This window comes from Herpailurus yagouaroundi, unplaced genomic scaffold (genome assembly GCF_014898765.1).
Source record: "Herpailurus yagouaroundi ecotype Mexico unplaced genomic scaffold, PumYag 210, whole genome shotgun sequence".
Lineage (NCBI taxonomy): Eukaryota > Metazoa > Chordata > Mammalia > Carnivora > Felidae > Herpailurus > Herpailurus yagouaroundi.
This window is the reverse complement of record NW_024412441.1, coordinates 15,393,498-15,411,641: the sequence shown is the minus strand read 5'-3', so window position 1 is coordinate 15,411,641 and position 18,144 is coordinate 15,393,498. Positions and strand designations below refer to the sequence as shown.

Genomic DNA, 18,144 nt, shown 5'->3' with positions numbered 1-18,144 from the left:
CTCACCAAATATGAGAAAGGATCCTCCAGGTTTCATTGCACAGGTGAAGATAACGCTGGCAGGATTAGATGAGATTAAGCATGAAAGATCAGAGAGTAGCAGGAAGAGGGAAGCAGGGAGGCATCTTCTTGGAGGTTTAGACAGGGTCGCAGGCGTGGGCTCTGATATGTGGAGAAAGTCAGGTCTGGCTGGGAGATTTAGAGTTAAATGTGTCCCTTACACAAATATCAGAACAGCCTGGCTTTGTCAGACCTTGTGCTATGGACACTCACACCATGTCATCCTATTTGTACCAGAGAGACAAGCAGCGGAAGTAAGATTTAAGCTCTTTTCTGATTAATGTTCTCAGTTAGGTTAAAAATAGCCACACAGCATGTTTGAGAAATAGTCTTTTTTTTCCCCTAGCGAACAACAGGGTCACGTACAACCGATATACATAATGCATATTCAGTTGAGGCTTTCATTGCAAATACATAACAGAGCACAATGTTAGATGTATACACACACACACAGACACACACACATCCAGGAGCTATGTGAGTATTTACGGATTCGAATGAACTAAATATACCAAGTTTTATTTTACAAATGGCTTTTCTATGCGTGAGTTGTTAAGTTTTTTTTTCCCCCCTGGTGTCGTAAGTGCCAAATGTCAGCCTGTTTATAATTTCCCATTTGTAAATGTGAAACATTAAGGTAGTCTCACTGCAATGCCGATATGATTTCCAAAAGAAATGCTTTGGTAATGGTCTCTCTTCATATTCACAGGGATGGGTAAGCTGCTTAGAAACTTAGAAAGCACAGTGATATTTTTAATATGCATGTTGTACACATAGCAGTGAAGCAAAGGCTCCGTGAGCTCTTTATGTCCTGACGGTTTGGTGTTGCTCTGTCAGTGATTGGCGTGGGTGATGCTTCTGGGGACAGGCAGGCAGACCATGCTGCATTTTTTTTTCCCACAATGTTACAGAGGAGGGGAAAAGAAAAAACAACTCTCTTTAGACACCACCTCCAAGATGAAACTTGAAATACGCAGTGGCAGAAATAGGTGCCACGCATAAACAGATCACACTGCCGCACCCCGTCCTTTAGTTATTATCCGTGAGATCTGGATTAGGCCATAGGAATATGAAGCAAGAGTTGGAGTTCCAATATTAGGTTCATGGATTAAATCCTTACTGAAGCATTTCCAGCAAGGGTGGCATTGTCTGATTCTCTGAATAGCTAACCAGTGGGATTGCTTGATCCCATTTACATGAAAACAAACCCCATTCACAAACCTATTCCAAACCCACCGTTGCGGTTCAAGGAAAATGCACATGATTACAACGAGCGGGTGATATGTTTATGTTTTTAAATCATTCATATATTCATATATTTACATTCAAACATTCATAAACCTGTGGGCTGTGGGGGAAATGACTTCTTTCCCAGAAGAGACGGTCTCCTTCGCTCACGTCTAAATTTAGGAGCTCCCCAGATTCTAAAATAAAGAGGCGAGCTGTGAAAGCGAGCCAGTATTTCACCATTCAGCATTTTTGACAATGAAATATAGTTTCATGGTTCAACAGTTTCTAAATAACTTGTAAAATGTCAACTTTGAAATAAACAAGAGGAAAAAAATTGAGGTACACCTGCGAAAGGATGCTGTTGACAAACATCACAATATTAGAATATTTAACCACAGGTGTAGAAGAAAAACCTGCCTGTTAAGTTCCTCGGTTGACTTGTTTAACATCGAATTTAATGTAAGAGTTCCTTTCTACCCGAATGCAGTCCAGCCTGGTCCTTGCTGAGTTTAGATTAGCACGTGATTGTTAATTTTCAGCCTGCCTTTCCAGACCCCTGTTCAATCACAATAATCTCAGAGTCTGGAAGTAAGATTTTTTTTTTCACCCAATGAACGCTTTCATTCAGTGTTCGATGGCTGTCCAGTTTATTGTAGCTCTGTAATAAATAAAAATGATTCTGTATGTTTGGATTCTCTAAAGGCTTGGGAAGGAAGTCTAAAATGCCACCCATAGCCTGATGCATCGCGCTAGGTCCGCAGGACAGTCAGCACTGTGCCTGCAAGCGCCATCTGAGACTTTGTGGAGAAATGGGGGAAGGTTACACCGCCCCACTGGCTCTCTTAGCATTTTTACACTATGTATGGTGGGTTGTTCCTATTTTCTATTATTCTAAATGATGAAAAAAGTTTGATTTTTAAGGTGTGTTTGTGGCAACAAAAAAAAAATTTTTTTTTCTCAAAACGGGCTCTAGAATATCTTTGTTTTCTTCCAGATGCTGTGCTCGTGGATAGTTCTAAATCGCAGCCTTCCCACCTGAAAAACTCTTTAACCCAAATGCGGCCAGCCCTTTTACCTAAACTCAGCCATACCTAAAACTCAGTCCCAAAGAAGATAAACAAATTGTCAAAGATCTGGCACCCTAAGGGGTAGCCCCACGGACAATCAGACCCCCCATCAACCCTGGCTGCACAGCAATCAGTTGATAAATATTGATAGAGGCCATTCTTCTGAAAGTTAAATCTTTAACTTAGCACATGTCATCTTAAAGATTGCATAGAGACCTTCCTTTCTGTGGATACTGACCGAGAAATGTCTCCTTGTCCACTGCACTCATTAATTAATTTGTCTATGAGTGGAGGGTTGGGTGCTCTGTGCTCTGCCTAAAACTCTGATTCTAAGGGAGGCCGTGAAAATGGCCTAGCACCTTTCCTTTGTCCTGAAATCAGACCAGATCAATGGAACAAAGCAAGTGTTGATTCCACAAGTGCATTATATAGAGGGCTGTGTGTGTGTGTGTGTGTGTGTGTGTGTGTATTTTAATAGCCAAACTAGTGCAACTGTCCATGTATTTTGATCAGTAACAGAAGGGAGAGTTGAAATGGTATCTCCATTCCAATCAGTGACCCACTCAGCCTTTTTTAAATAGATCCACTTAAGCCGCTGTTGTTCTCAGAGCCCATTAGGACTTATTTAAGGGGTGCATTTTCAGGAGATTATACATCACTCCCACTAAAGCACATTGAAATTGCTCATATGACGTATCCTACAAAGCATTATACATTCTGCCTCAGAGCTGAGTAGAAAGGTGAGCTTGCTTGGAATCAAGACTTATTAGAGAACTTTAAGAATTACTTTTGGGAAATTTGACTTGGAAGGATGGAGTAGACAACACTGCCATTCAAATACCTGTGTGGAATGGGTGCTTGGGTGCTAAGGTGCATTTTCTAGTAGGCTGCAATATTAATATCTTTGTCATATCACCAACGTTGAGTGGAAACAGGGCTTTATAAGGTTATGTTTTAAGCTCAGTTTTTAAGGTGCTGATTATTTCTGACAGTCTTACCAGTTCATAGGATGCACAGGTACAAACTGAAGAGTGGTCTTTTGCTTAATGTTGCGTATCATAACCAGCCAGCTCTCCTACGGGCCTGAGTAACTGACAGAGATACTGTCCCACAATGATAGTCATTTTAAAAAATAAAACCAGGGTGCTTAATTAGTAACATTTAAGATGTTATTGGGGCGCCTGGGTGGCTCCATCTGTTGAGCATCTGACTTTGGCTCAGGTCATGACCTCACAGTTCGTGAGTTCAAGCCCCACTTCAGGCTCTGTGTTGACAGCTCAGAGCCTGGAGCCTGCTTCGGATTCTGTGTCTCCCTCTCTCTCTGTCCCTACCCAGCGCTCGCTCTCTCTCTCTCTCTCTCTCTCTCTCTAAAAATAAATAAATAAATAAATAAATGAAATTAAAACAAAATTAAGATATTATTACCTCACTAAAGAATAGGGTATACAGTCCCGAAGAGAAAACTTTAAAAAAGACCAAGATAGAATTTGATTCCTTTCTTTTCTTTTTTTTTTTTTTTAAATTCTTTTAACGTTTATTCATTTTTGAGAGACAGAGAAAGACACAGCATGAGCGGGGAAGGGGCAGAGAGAGAGGGAGACACAGAATCCGAAGCAGGCTCCAGGCTCCGAGCTGTCAGCACAGAGCCTGACGCGGGGCTCGAACCCACAAACTTCAAGATCACTACCTGAGCCGAAGTCGGACGCTCAACCGACTGAGCCACCCAGGTGCCCCAAATTTGATTCCTTTCTTATCAACCCTTAATGATTATTAATCACTGATTAATATGACTTATGGGCAAGTTTTTGTAGCATTTGAATTAGACACACTCTAAGCTCTAAGATTTAGTGGTTTTTTCGTGTTTTTTTTTTTTAATGGAATGATAGGAACATTTTCCCCTGGCTCACCCTCAGGTTGTCCTGATTGATGGATGGAGCGGGATAAGGTTCCCACTCTAGATATGATTTTAGCTCATCTTGAAAGGATTCTTTCTCCGATGCTCAAAGCATCCTTTTATAGAAGAACCTTCTACTGTACACGTCATGGTGAAACCCAAGCACTGACTTCCTGGCAATTTTTCATACACTGCTCTCCCCCACTCCTTTCTCAAATGAGAGACTTGGAAGAGAACCAACCTACCTGGTGGAACTTTCTACCCAAGTGTTGGTTCTTCCTTAACAATTCCTTAACAATACCCGTAAAGAAGTGCGGAGAGCCTGTTTGAGGGTCATTGAAACCAACACCGTACGTAAGTTGCTCGATTTCAAGAACTATGTTTCTCTACCAGTCAGGCAGTAAGCAGATACTTACCGAGAGTACCTTCTGGGTGCGTATGTTGGTTGTGCTAGAACTTGTAGTGTGTAAATGAAGAGAGACCGGGAGCTCCTTGAGGATGGGAACTTTGTTTTATTCACAGCATGTCTCCAATGCCTAAAACAGCCTCTAGTATGTAGTAGATGATCAGCAAATATTTGTCAACTAATATATATTATTCATTTGATGCCCACCACAGCCACGTAGGTGGGCGTTTATTGACCAGGAAACCGAGGCCTCGTGGGAAGCAACGTAGCCACACATAGTAGAAAGTTCAGAGCCAGAACTCTATTAAACCCTGCACTGGACTGCCCACTTGCCTGCAGTTTGACTCGGCACAGCAGCCCTCCTACTGAGAGCTGGTAGTCACGCTGAGTTCAGAGGAGGAGGATGAGGCAGGGCCCTCGAATCTGTGGTGCTTACTCATGCTATGTGAGGAGCAGGGAGGCCAAATCAGAGGGACCCACACCAAACTGCAGCATTAGAAACGGGAGGACGAGGCTCCACTTAGGCCCCTTATGAGGTGGCTGATGCACAAGGCTGCTCAGTGCTTTAGCCCACAAGTCCCAGATAAGACAAATCTGCCCCAGGTTTCCAAGAGCAGGCCTGGTAAAGAAGGCTTAGCCTGACCCAACCAAAGGGGTGACAGAGCAACAAATGGAAAGTCTCAAAAGAGGGGGCGTCTGGGCGGCTCAAGTCAGTTAAGCTCAGGTCATGATCTCATGGTTCATGAGCTTGAGCCCCACGTTGGGCTCTGTGCTGACAGTGAAAAGCCTGAAGCCTGCTTCAGATTCTATGTCTCTCTCTCTCTGCCCCTCCCCTGCTCATGCTCTCTCTCTCTCTCTCTCAAAAATAAATAACCATTAAAAAAAAAAGAAATTCTCAACAGAGAAGAAAAATGAAAAATCACAGTGAACTCGAAAAAAATCAACATGGAGGTCAAAGGAGAAAAACCCTGTGTGATACCTTGCCTAAACCTGGTCTTTGTTTCTGGAACTGTTTACTCCTAGGTCAGTGGTTGAGTCTGACCTCAGTGCTGCTCTTAGTCACTAAAACCCATCACCACCTGAGATCTGTTCTGTGGTTTGGGCATCAGAGGGCTGGTGTTTGTTTCTGGAGGGTGGCCTCATAGTGCCCTCCGTGGGCTGATGGCCCAGGTCTATAGAAACTAGGCTCTCATGACAGGAAGTGTTACATCTCAACCAGATGATCCCCCCAAATGGCAGCTTAGAAATTGTCCCTTTATCACTCACACATGACCCAGTCATGTGTGAATCCTGGCCAGTTGCATGTTGATGACTTGGCTTCGGGTGGATAACACCAACCACAATATCTTTTTTTGTTCCAGTGAGACACTTGAATGGAAGGAAACAATTTCTCCTTTTTTAGTGTTGAGTAAACATGTGTAATTAGTCTTGTACTTATCTCCATTAGTATCATTAGACTTGGAACCCAGTTTAATCTGGATTCTGCTCTCTTCTCAATGTCAGCCTGTTTCTGGACCAGTACAGAGCCAGCCTTGTTGATGCAATAAAGAGATTACTCCAGCCCAGAGTAAGTATGTTTCTATTTTCTCCTGAACACTGGCTTCAGAATAATTAGTCTGTGCACAAAGATGGAGAGAGTAATGGAATGGCAGGATTAATGTCATGTAATACTTTAATACTTATTATGTCCAACTTCAATTGGGTCTTCTGATCTATCAGATTCTTTCCTAATCACAACTAGGAAACTTCTTACCCTTGGCCTTCTGATAAGGAACACAGTGGGTAGTGAAATAAATGAAACCGCTTCAAAGATAGTGTGAGATTATTTTTATCAAAGAATTTCTTGAGTCTTTTCCTTTGATAACAATATCTTCATATTAAAGTAGAAGTATGATATTGAAAGTTTTCTGTTGACTTCTGTCATTTTAAATCCCTTCAATGGTAACCTTTGTCATTGGGTATTTATTTATTGCAAAAGAATATTTTTTCTTTTTATTTCTGTTTATATCAAAAAAATAGGACTTCAGATGAATCTGTATATTAAAAGTTCTTTGCTTTAAAAGGAAGCCATTATTTACATATTATAAACATTAGGTCACAATGAAGCCAAGCATGGCATAAAATATTGTGCACATTTTTACATTTATATATCCATTTATGCCTGTGAGTAAATTACAGAGTTTGTAGCCATTCTTATTTTGTTGGGCTGTTCCACTAAGCTAGGAGGTCCTACAGCCTAACCGGAGAGTTAATATACATCTATTTAAAGTAAGAAAACAAGTTTAAAGCTCATGCATTAAAAAAAAATCTTATAAGTATGTAAGACTCTTGCTGTGCCCTAGGAATTTAAAATAGGTTAACAATGTTAATGCAGTTCTAAGACAGGTACTCATATTTGTCTGAGAAAGGACTGCAGTGTGTGTGTGTGTGTGTGTGTGTGTGTGTGTAAAAGTATTTTCTAAAGTTTTGTTTCAAAAGTCTTTTTAAGAACGTTTGCTCTAGTTCTCTGACCTCGATGAGACTTATGGACTAATACCTTTCAATCTTTCTTTTATATCTTATTCACATTGAAGGTTCCCAGAGCAATTTGATAATCGTCCTTTGCCTTATGCTGTTGCTTTTTATTTTGTTATCTCTGTGTAGCTCAGAAACTTTAAATAGGCCTCTCAGAGGAGTAACCACAGCTTGGTAAGTGGTAATCAATTAAATTAAATTGGTCTTCTCAATTCCCCCTGTGAGGTGGGTAGTAGGTCTTGAGGCAAGGAAGGGGCATGCTCCAAGCTGTTGATGGCTGCTGCCATGGTTGAGTGAGCAGCCCAAGTTGAGGGTAGAAGAAGGAATTGGGAGCCTCCTCATCCCCCCCACCCCCACCATTAGCCTTGGGTGATTCTTGGGAGCGCTTGCAAGGTCAGGATTTTCAGAGAGGGCATGGAGATTCTTGGATGTAAAGGCCTCTGTGAAAATGCATCATACATAAATACAATGCTTTCAAGGACTCTTGGATCTCACACTGCACAGACAGGACTTCACCAACACCCTTCAAAGCCTATTTGTGGCAAATGCTCCATTTGTCAGAGATTTGCATGATTTACCTAGGATCTATTGTAAATCTTTCGAATGATTTCCAATGGAAAACCGTCCAGGCTGTGGATAGTCCTAAATGCGGATTGGGCTGGAATCTCTAGCAGCTTCTTCTACACCCTTCAGTAAACCCTGAACCTTGCCTGAAGTGTGGCTCCACGGAGCAGCCCTCCTAGTGACAGCTGATACTCACTGCTAGCTCGAGAAGGACGAGGCAGGACCCTGGAGTAGGTGGTACTTGCCCATTCTACGTGAGGAGCAGGAAGGCCAAATCAGAGAGGCCTGCCCTGAATTGTAGCATTCGAAATGGGAGTAGGGAGCCTGGCTTAGGCCCCTCATGGGATGGTTGATGCCCAAGGCTGCTGGGTGTTCTCGCAAGGTGTCAGAGACCCGCCATGAGAGGGGAAATCCAAGTTGTGGGTGGCGCACGGATATGACCAAATTACCGCCCAGGAATCTCCTCCCCGTTGGAAGCAAGACACTTGCACTTCCTGGGCCTCCATCAGGTGGGTGGTAGAAGGATCACATAGACTTGGCAGTGGCCACCAGGAGCTCCGTATCTTGCACCAGTGGGCTGGTTACCCGAAGCGGGGGGGGGGGGGGGCGGAGGTAACCAGAGCAAAAACTGACCCCTTCCCCTCTTACGTCTCAGGACTGGCTGTTCTCTGCCATAGGCTCTCCTCCTGCGGAAATCACTATCTAAGACTAAGAGAACACGAGAGGTTTATTCCATTACAATTAGAGCTGCTTTTAACGTTCTCTTGAGCCCAGACAACTTCTCCATGGTTTTGTGGCCCTGGTGTTAAAAAGGTGTCACAAGAGGCCCACAAAGAAACAACTTGGGGGGCTCCATTAGTGGATCCCAAGTTCTGGGTAATTCAAGGCTCAGCAAATTCAGTGGGAGATAAAAGCCAAGTTCTCAGGGTGCTCTGTGAAAACTATTTCAGCCAAATGCTTCCAAATGCCCAGGAGGGCCCCAGTTTCTGCTGGGAAAGCAGGTAAAGCTAGAGGGTGTAGTCACAAATCTCTGCATACAAAACCCAAGTCTGCTCTTACTATCAAGGCTCTCTGAGCCCAGAGTTTCATCACCTCCGGGTGAGGGAGGAGTAAGTCTTGCCTCCGGCTGATGTAAAATATTTGCATATGTAAATGCCCAGCCCAGTGCCTGGTGCATGGGATGTGCTCCAGGATGAAAACTGGCTGTTTGTTATTGCTCTATTAGCTTGTCAGGGTTAATACCCATGAAACACTTGTCCAAAGGGACATTTGACCTGGCCGATGGAGGGTGGTGTGGGACGTGAACCTAGGACCGAGTTCACACTAGCGGGCTCTGGAACTCAATCTCTCTCACCAAGTCCTTCTTCTGGGGGGAAGGTATGCTTGTTCTCTGGAGTCTGAAAGTTTAAGGTTCAGATGTGGCCACTTACTGGGTTCATCTCATGAAGCCTCAGTTTCCCCCGTGTGTAAAATGGGGAGGGAACAAGCCAACGCATCAGAAAGCTTTAGCACACACACACACCACTGGCTCTGAATATATTTTAGCTCTTAAAGAAGATCCAGAGAGACTTTCTGACTGTGGTGAGGACAGAATATTTCCTTGCAGATATGCCGGTGGGAGGGGAATACACCATTCTCTTGACCCAAACTTTGGTGATTTCTGCACATACCTGGACATACAGCGTCTCCCCTGCACCCAGGTCCTGCGTGCCTGGCAGCGGGCCCCTCGGTCCCAGGAGGACTGTCCGCATGGACGAAGATGACACTTTTTGCTACAGATAGAGTGAGAGGAGAGAGATCAGTGCTAGATGGCAATAACGGAGGAATTGTCACGTGAGGTTTCAAGGGGTGAGCTGCGGGAAGAAACGAACTCTGCCATCTGCGGGTATGTTCCTTGATTTCTAGCTAAGGCAAATCAGCTGTCTGGAGTCACACGATCCAGAAGCAAAAAGAGGTAGATGGAGAAGAGGAGTTTCCCTGCTTTTCAGATTTTGAATTTTTTTATTTTTTTTTTTTTAAAGAACTTTATTTATTTTTGAGACAGAGAGAGACAGAGCATGAACAGGGGAGGGTCAGAGAGAGGGAGACACAGAATCAAAAGCAGGCTCCAGGCTCTGAGCCATCAGCCCAGAGCCCGACGCGGGGCTCGAGCTCCCGGACTGTGAGATCGTGACCTGCGCTGAAGTCGGACGCTTAACCGACTGAGCCGCCCAGGCGCCCCTGCTTTTCAGATTTTGTAGTGTGATCATGAGTGAGAAGAACAGACCCCGGAGAGAGCTGAGCCACCAAGGTGCGCTCCCGGCATGGCACAGTGCCGATGTCAAATCCCAGAGCTGAGCTTAGATCCTCAGCCAGATGGGCACCTGTAGTTGCAGAGTCATTACACGAAGCCCCAAATTTCAGCAGGAAATGTTTTTCGCCGGCCCAAATGGGAACTTTCCTCAACCTGCTGGTTGAGAGAAGCTATAGAACGCTGGCATCCTGCCAGAATGTACAGGGAACTCTCTAGCAAGCTTAAAAGGTGAAAAGAAAAGAACGGATACTAAAAAGGAATGAAATTGGCAAAATGTACTTATTCTAAGAAGCAACGTTGCTCCAAAGCGTCCCCTCCCCATCTGTTTGCCTTCCATGAGTGGCTTCTTGTTGCTGCTGATTGATAGGTGACCCCCCGTTGTTGTGTTCTGCAAAGAACATCAGCAATGTCTGATATCAGAGGACCAGAATGTAATTTAAAATACAGCCACAGCAACCTGCAAGTTGAACTTTAGCCTGGAAATGACAAGCCACAAATGGCATCTACTAATATTTCTCTGAAATGGCTTTCAGTGCAGGGAGGGACACCAAGCCAGCTAGACGGTCTGAATTTACTCAGAAGCGCAAAGAGATGGATGGGGATGCCATGTTGACCGCTCTCCAGCTCGTTGCCACTAACCAGTTGTCGGGAATTCAGAAATGCCATCTTGGGATTCATTTAACCTTTAAAACTGGCCCTAACTAACCACCAAATTCCTGGAGCCCTGCTTGTATGCCAAGAGTGCTATGCATGTAAATCACGGACATGGTTTTTGAAGAGCAGAGATTTCCTCCTCCTCCTTTTTTTTTTTTTTTTTTTTTTTTAATCCAACATCTCTGCATACATCTGTACAAACCTCTGTTTTTGCTTATCTCGGGGAAATGCCTTGTGAGTGTGGGTTCAGGGCAATGAACTGAGCTGATGCTGAAGGACCCTTATTTTCCTGTCTGCCAGCTGGGTCAGAGACCCAACAAATCCTCCCTTGTTCTTGGTGAGAAACCGGGTTCAGCCATACCTGCCTCTCCCAGTTGTAGGAATAGAGAATCTCCAGATTGTTTTAAGACCCTCAGAGTGGGAGGCTGGCTCTAGAAGTTCTTTCCTGAAGTCTACCCAGGTGCTTGTTCAGCACATGTAGTACTGAGTCTCTGCCCCCAAAGAATTTATAATCTGGTCGTGGAGATGTACCACACTCACAGGTGGAACCCCAGTGGACAGTGAAAAATGGCCTACAAGAGGCCAGCCTTTGGTCATATATAATGTGATGCTGAGTTTATTTGCTTTGACAGTCTTTCTAATTTACACCTTCATTAGAACGTGATGGTCAAGATTTGGACTCTGTCTTGATGCAATAAACATTTGTTAAGCAACTACGAACTACCCAGCACTCTGCTGGGAATGTGGGGTAGGGGTGTCAATATGTATCATGAGCACTCTGAGAATCTCAGTTTAGCAGATGAGTGCCTGAGCCACCAGGAATTACAGTGCAGGGTGATGGGTACTGGGGAGGAGGTAGACCAGAAAGAGTGACTGACTGCCTGAGGAAGGTTTCTGTAGAGGGAGTGGCATTTGACTCTGGTCTTTAATAGTAAAGCATCCTAAGCTTCAAGGGAAGGGGACTGAAGGAAGCATCCCACATCCCCGGTGGAAGGAACGATGCTCCCAGGTACAGGGCATGAAACAGCATGTTGCATTCTGGGGTCAACAGAAAGTTTGCTCTGTCTGGAGTGTGAGAATCTGTGTGGTTTTGGGGTTAGCGTTGGGAGGGGCAGAAGATGAGGTTAAAGAGTTAGTTTGGGGTGCCATTTTATGAAAGGCTGAGGACACTATGAGAAGAAACTGGGCTTTATTATACGGGCCATAGAGAGCCACTGAAAGTGTTTGAGCAGTGGGGTGGTCAGATGTGGGTTCTAGAAAGATCGACTGGGCCGCATAGAGGCTGTAGTGGAGTATGAGAGAGCTGGAAAGCAGCAAATCTCCTCAGGTCACCATCGTGGACCAACTTGTACATGAGATTGAATAGTTAGGAGCTAAAGAAGATCTGAAGATGGAAAAGAGAGAATTGAGTGGATATATTTACTGAGGAATTATTCAGCAGACATTTACAGAGTACCTCTCAGATGCCAGATGCTGAGATGCTGTGCTAGGACCTGGGGATAGAATACGGTACAATGGAATCTTGCCCTGAACGAGATCCCAGTCTAGTGTTAGAGACAAACGAGCAAGCTATTACCTGATGGTGTGTTAAGGATATAGCAGAGGTGTGGGTGAGGAAGCAGAGGGCAAAAGTGGCTAACAGGGAGGAGGCACAGCATTGACGCCAGGGATGGGCAGCAAAGACATCCCAGGGACAGGGTGTCTAATCTGGGTGCTGAAGGAGGAGTAGGGTTTACCAGGCAGACAAAGAACTGGGGGTAAGAGAAGCATTTCACCCAAGGGAATGTTTGCAAGTTTGAAGACACATGGGGTCCATGAAAGGGCAAATCGGGGGACTACGACGAGTTTGGCCTGATCGGAGCTCCAAGTGGGTATGGGGGAGGGGCTAGAGCCGGGGCTGAAGATAGAGGCATGCGTCGGGTCATGCTAGACTTTGCCTGCCTTCCCAGAAAGGTGGGACCCATGTCATGGTCTTCAAACTCTTTTTAAATGGGAGAAGCCTTCGGTCAAAACGTTTTTAGCCATCACCCCAATTGTAAGACAGATAAAAGTGAAGCAGCTGTGGTTAGATTGGATGTGACAACATTAGCACTTCTGCTCTTGGTCTCATTTTCACCCTCCCATGTCACCCTGGACACAACTCAAACACAGTCTGAAAATCATATACAGCAAATGACACTGATGCAGGTGTGGCATTGGAGGGTTTTACAGGCAATGCCACAATTCCCTGGTTTCCAACTTCATTTTGAAGGTGAAGGGTACGGAAATGCTTGGGGCCTAGTAGGTACTCAGTGTGTTTGGGTGGGAGGATGGGGGTGGGAAGGGGTTTGTGGCCAAGGGTACGAGTTCCACTGTAGACAGAATAGGTTAAAGTACTTTCAAAAGGCCCCTGGCTGGCTCAGTTGGTAGAGCACGTGACTCGATCTCAGGGTCGTGAGTTCAAGCCCGTATTGAGCATGGAGCCTACTTAAAAAAAACAAAACAAAACAAAACAAAAATCAACTCCTTTATCATGGGGCGCCTGGGTAGCTCAGTCAGTTAAGCTCTTGATCTCAGCTCAAGTCTTGATCTTAGTGTCGTGAATTCAAGCCCCGAGTTGGGCTCCAGATGGAACCTACTTAAAAAAAAAAAAACGTATTTTCAGAACATCCTCCTGGAGAGACCTAGTGGGCACCTGAAAACATGGGTGGGCCCTGGATGAATGCTCTAGATAAATATTTGGAAGTGTTGCTGTATCAGTAAGAGCTGAAGTCGTGGACTTCCATACAATTGCCTAGAATCGAGCACAACAGGAAGAAAAAGTAGGCAGATCCCTGGAGACCAAGGGGCAGGTGGAGAAGCCAGGGAAGGGGGTTGAGAGAGATGGAGGGGAGGAAGCAGGCAAAGGCAGCATCTCAGAAGCCACGTAAAGAAAAAAATAAACATAAGCTTAAACATGTAATCGGTATTTAATAGTTGGTTGCCTGGAAATGAAACAGGAATAAAGGCATTTCACCGGCGTAGCGTATTCCTTTTAAAAGAAATCTGAAGCATACTTATTTTTTCCAGAAGCACACACCCTTTAATATATGAGTATAGATTAGTGTAGCAAAATAACAACAACTGAGCTCACGATGTAAACCATATCATTGTTGTTTAGTGGAACTACTCCTCTCTCCTCTCCAGGGATAAATGAATTCTCTCAAATTTCTGCCCATCAGTCAAAATTTTACGTTCAATTAAGTGTTCATTCTGAGTTTAAGATGATTCTAGGACTTCAAATGCCTAGAAAGTTGGGCTTTGGTAAATTGAAAGTAATTTCTCTAAAGTGATGGGCTAATTTGAAACCTATATCTCTTTTTCTTGTTTTGATTTTTGCAGCCTAAATTGTAAGGCATATTCCTCTGCTTGTACCAGTGTCCTGCTCCACTGGGGACAGGGGAATTCTAAAATCATTCCTTATGGGGTGGATGCTGGCACTCAGCAGCTGTTTATTGAATGAATGGATGATGTACTATTGTCCCTCCTAAATACTGATTCACACCTCAAAGGTGTCTGTCCGTATTCAATAAAGTGAAAAAGAAAGCATTTTAAAACTCAAAACTGAGTAATTAGAGATTAAAACTACTGCTCACCCTTTCTCTTTGTTGTGGGCACAGTATTGTGCACAGAAGGCTGCCCTCTGAAATCCCATCAGAGCTACGGACTCTGTAAAAGCTTCCTGGGGAAGATCATTTTTCAAGAATAAGCAATAGAATGTGGCCTTCGAATTCCCTAAGACTTGCATTTCTCAGATTGCTCAACATCTGGATTTCTTTTATTCTCTCGACAAGTATTGACTGAGAGTCTACTATATGCTAGGCACTGAGAAAATGCAGTGAATAAAACATTAGAAGATCCCGTTGTCATGAGCGTCCGTTCTAGCCGAAGGTGACTGGCAGTAACAAACAGGGATATAATGTGTGTTAGCGGTGATGAGCGCTAAGAACAAAAGTGAAGGGGGGAGGGGAGGGGAGCATGATGGGGAAGCAGCTGCTGTTCTAGAGGGTGGTTAGGGAAGGACAGATAAGCTGGGACCCAGAGAGGGAGAGATGTCTAGGCGGAGAGGAACGCCATATGCTTAGCTGGGTCCCCCTACAGCTCACCCTGACCAGCAAGGGGTGGGGGTGGGGAGCATGTGCTTATAAATGTAAACACCAACCCAGCCAAGAGCCCTGTAGCCCTGTAAACATTATGATATGTAGCTCAGATAATAACTGTTAAAAATCAACTCTTCAGGGGCTCCGGGCTGGCGCGGTTGATGGAGCATGCGACTCTTGATATCAGGGTTGTAAGTTCAAGCCCCACGATGGGTGTAGAGATTACTTTAAAAAAAAAATAAATAAAATCTTGAAAAAAAAAATCAACTCTTCAATTTTAACTGTGAGACAATTTTTGCAGGTGACTTGAAAATAAAGCAACTTCCGGGGCGCCTGGGTGGCTCAGTCGGTTGAGCGGCCGACTTCGGCTCAGGTCATGATCTCACCGTCCGTGAGTTCAAGCCCCGCGTCGGGTTCTGTGCTGACAGCTCGGAGCCTGGAGCCTGTTTCGGATTCTGTGTCTCCCTCTCTCTGACCACCCCCTCCCCCCCGTTCATGCTCTGTCTCTCTCTGTCTCAAAAATAAACGTTAAAAAAATTTTTTTAAAAAAAGAAAATAAAGCAACTTCCATTATTCACAGATCCAGACTGGCAACCAGCTCTTAGAAATGACTAAAATGACCCACTAGTATTCCTTTTTTTTTTTTTTTTTATGGAGACTTTTGCTCCCCTGCCGAGACCATGTATTATATCCAGTTTCACATCAAAATGAATTTTTGCTGCTAAGTTTGAAAAACGCTGAAAATAGCGTAATATTGGAAAAGCTGACAGGACCTGAAGTGTGGTGGCGTGACTGGTGCTGATATAATTATGTGCCTGAGTGTGCACATGTCTGTGTAAACACAGTATGAAAACACACTTGATGTCTAGGACACTATATCAGTGTATTTTCTTGCAGATGGATGAGGGAAAGAGAGGGAGAAAGAACTGATAGAATCCCTCTGGCACTGTTAAGTGGTGTAGATGTCTCTAGTCTCACATTGACATAACCTTGACTTTCAGATTATTTTCACATTCGTCATCTCATTCGATCCTCACAACTTACTGGAGTTGGGGCAGGGGCGGGGGTTGCGGCTTCGTTCTTCCCGTTTGGTGAGTGAGAAACCTTGGTGGGTCGGCTGGGATGACTGAGGAGACTGGATTACGTCATCCCCAAGGTCCCTTCTCGTTCAACAGTTCTACGGCTTTTTTTTTTTTTCCTTCTTCTAATTTTCCTGAGGTGACAGCTGTGTCATGGTGGAGACTCTTAAGCCCAGAACGTTTTCTGCCACGTAATTCCTCCTCGTCTTCTTCAAGGCCTTCACTGCATGTTTAATCATGTGTGAAATGTAATGTCTACCACACAAGGTCATTGAGGGTACCGTTGACGGGATGGAAGGGAAGGTTGGTGAAGCACCAAACACACTGGTAGCTATTATTATTATTACTGCCATCGCTATTACTAATAAGGAGGCAGTGTAGTGTCGTGGAGCGAGCATCAGCCCTGGAGTCTGGTAAATTTCCAGTCTTTTGCCGGTTGTGTCATCTTGGCCAATTATTCAACCATTGGGAGCATGCTGTAAAAATGGAGCTGATAACACCTCCATTACCGGGTGGCGTGAAGAGCAAATGAGGCCAATGGAGCGCCTATCCCAGATGCTCCATAAATAGGTGGCAGTAATAAATGAGAAACCACCTTTCATAAGAAATATTTTCATGACCCCCTCAAAACCTGAAGAAGCATTTCACAGAGGTGAAGTATAACCTTGAAGTTAACAGAAGCGTACGGTCATCTTTTGAACGAAAGGAAAGGATTTGGAAGTTTAGCTCTTCTGTGCATGTCTCAGAGGGCACGGAAAAGTCCGCTTGCAGCCAAGGGTCGGCAAGCGGACATCGTGGAGTCTCATGTCCAATGGCCTTCTGAAATCCAGTGTAGATTTTACTCAAGTCCCTCCATCCTTTCCACGGCAACAAGCTCATGAGGTTGTGCAGTTTATTTGGAAAAGCCCGGAGACCCTCATTATACCACTTTCTTTGGAAAGCAATCATTTGAGTACCGCAAGGAGCTGCTTTGCTCTAATGATGACTATCATGAAGGATTCGATGAAGTTGGAAACCAAGATCTGGTAGCCTTGTCTCTGACAGCATGGTCCCGGAGAAGGCTGGTGGTAGCAAAGAGCAAAATTCTCCAATAGAGATTGCACTTAGCTGTCCCTGTGGAGAATTTCTTGGAACTGAGTTCTCAGGGCACAGTAATAAACTAACGTCCCTAGGCGTCCGTTGCCACACACACTGGAGCTGTGTTGTGGACAAGCTGGTAGCTGCTAAGGAGTCGCAAGGTGGGTAGCACTGCCGTGGACCAGTTACTCTAACATCTAGTTGATGGTTTGAACCACTGGACCCAAGAGAGGTGTGTGCCGTACAGAATACCGACTCTGGGCCACATTTTATTTATCAGATGCGTTAGTTGAAAAGGGAAAGACAGCAACATTTGAATGCGAAATACACGTATTTTTTCTTGCTCGATGTATATCTGTCCTCAAAATTATTCTCGCTGTGAATGCCCATCCTGTGTGGATGTCTCCAGGAACAACTGTGTTTTCTACCTGAGAGCAGTACGTTAAATGCTTTACCCAATGTTTGTTGTGTTTGGTTGCCTTCCAGGTTTAAAATGTGTGAATTTCCTTTTTAATGTTCTAGGGGAAAGCAATGGTATTCGCCCCACGCCGAGGGAATACTTTAAACCAGTTTTGCAATCTAGCTGAAAAAGCTGATTTCTCTATCCAAAGACATGAAAATTATGATGAACACATTTCGAACTTCCACTCCAAGGTTAGTTTTCTGCTTATGTTAGATAACACTTTAATCCGCATTGCATTTTGAAGAGATCATGGTCTTTTTGGCAGGTAACCTAAATATTTGATTAAAGCACTCCTTAGGTGTGCTGCTTCTGAACAGCTATTTGTATCTGATTATTTTTGTGTGGTAAAGCCATCTTTTATCTTTGCATGTCTAGAAGGATTTTACAGAAACCATTCCTGTTTACTCCTTTCTCTGAAACAAACTAATCTTTTCATTCATAATGGACTAATTTGTAGGATGCAGGGGAGGTGGCATAGAATGAATGATAAACAAGCATTTATATTTTAATGAAAAACCTTCGGCTTTTAAGTAGGTTAAATGCTCAGCTGCACTGAAATACATAGAAGGTGAATGTCTAATTGTATCATGTTGGACTGTAAATCTTTATCTCTGCTTGCTTTATGGCTGGGTCAGTTGGCAGTTTGAGACTTAAATCTTATACAGAATTTCACAGTTGTGAGGTTATATGTCAGATCGAGGAGCTACAAGATTTAGGTCAAAAGCA

At 44.1% G+C, this 18,144-nt stretch overlaps 1 protein-coding gene across 6 annotated transcripts in view; it reads left to right on the top strand.

The window, feature by feature from the left end:
• Window positions 1-18,144, top strand: part of CAMKMT (calmodulin-lysine N-methyltransferase) — a 413,830-nt gene that overhangs the window by 389,713 nt on the left and 5,973 nt on the right. For 4 of the 6 annotated variants that reach the window (XM_040453875.1, XM_040453877.1, XM_040453873.1 and 1 more), the window contains 2 exons: window positions 6,160-6,223; window positions 17,478-17,609. In XM_040453875.1, the coding sequence (XP_040309809.1) occupies window positions 6,160-6,223; window positions 17,478-17,609 (196 nt within the window). The remainder of the gene's footprint in view (window positions 1-6,159; window positions 6,224-17,477; window positions 17,610-18,144) is intronic. The other 2 variants (XM_040453878.1, XM_040453876.1) reach the window with 1 other exon arrangement.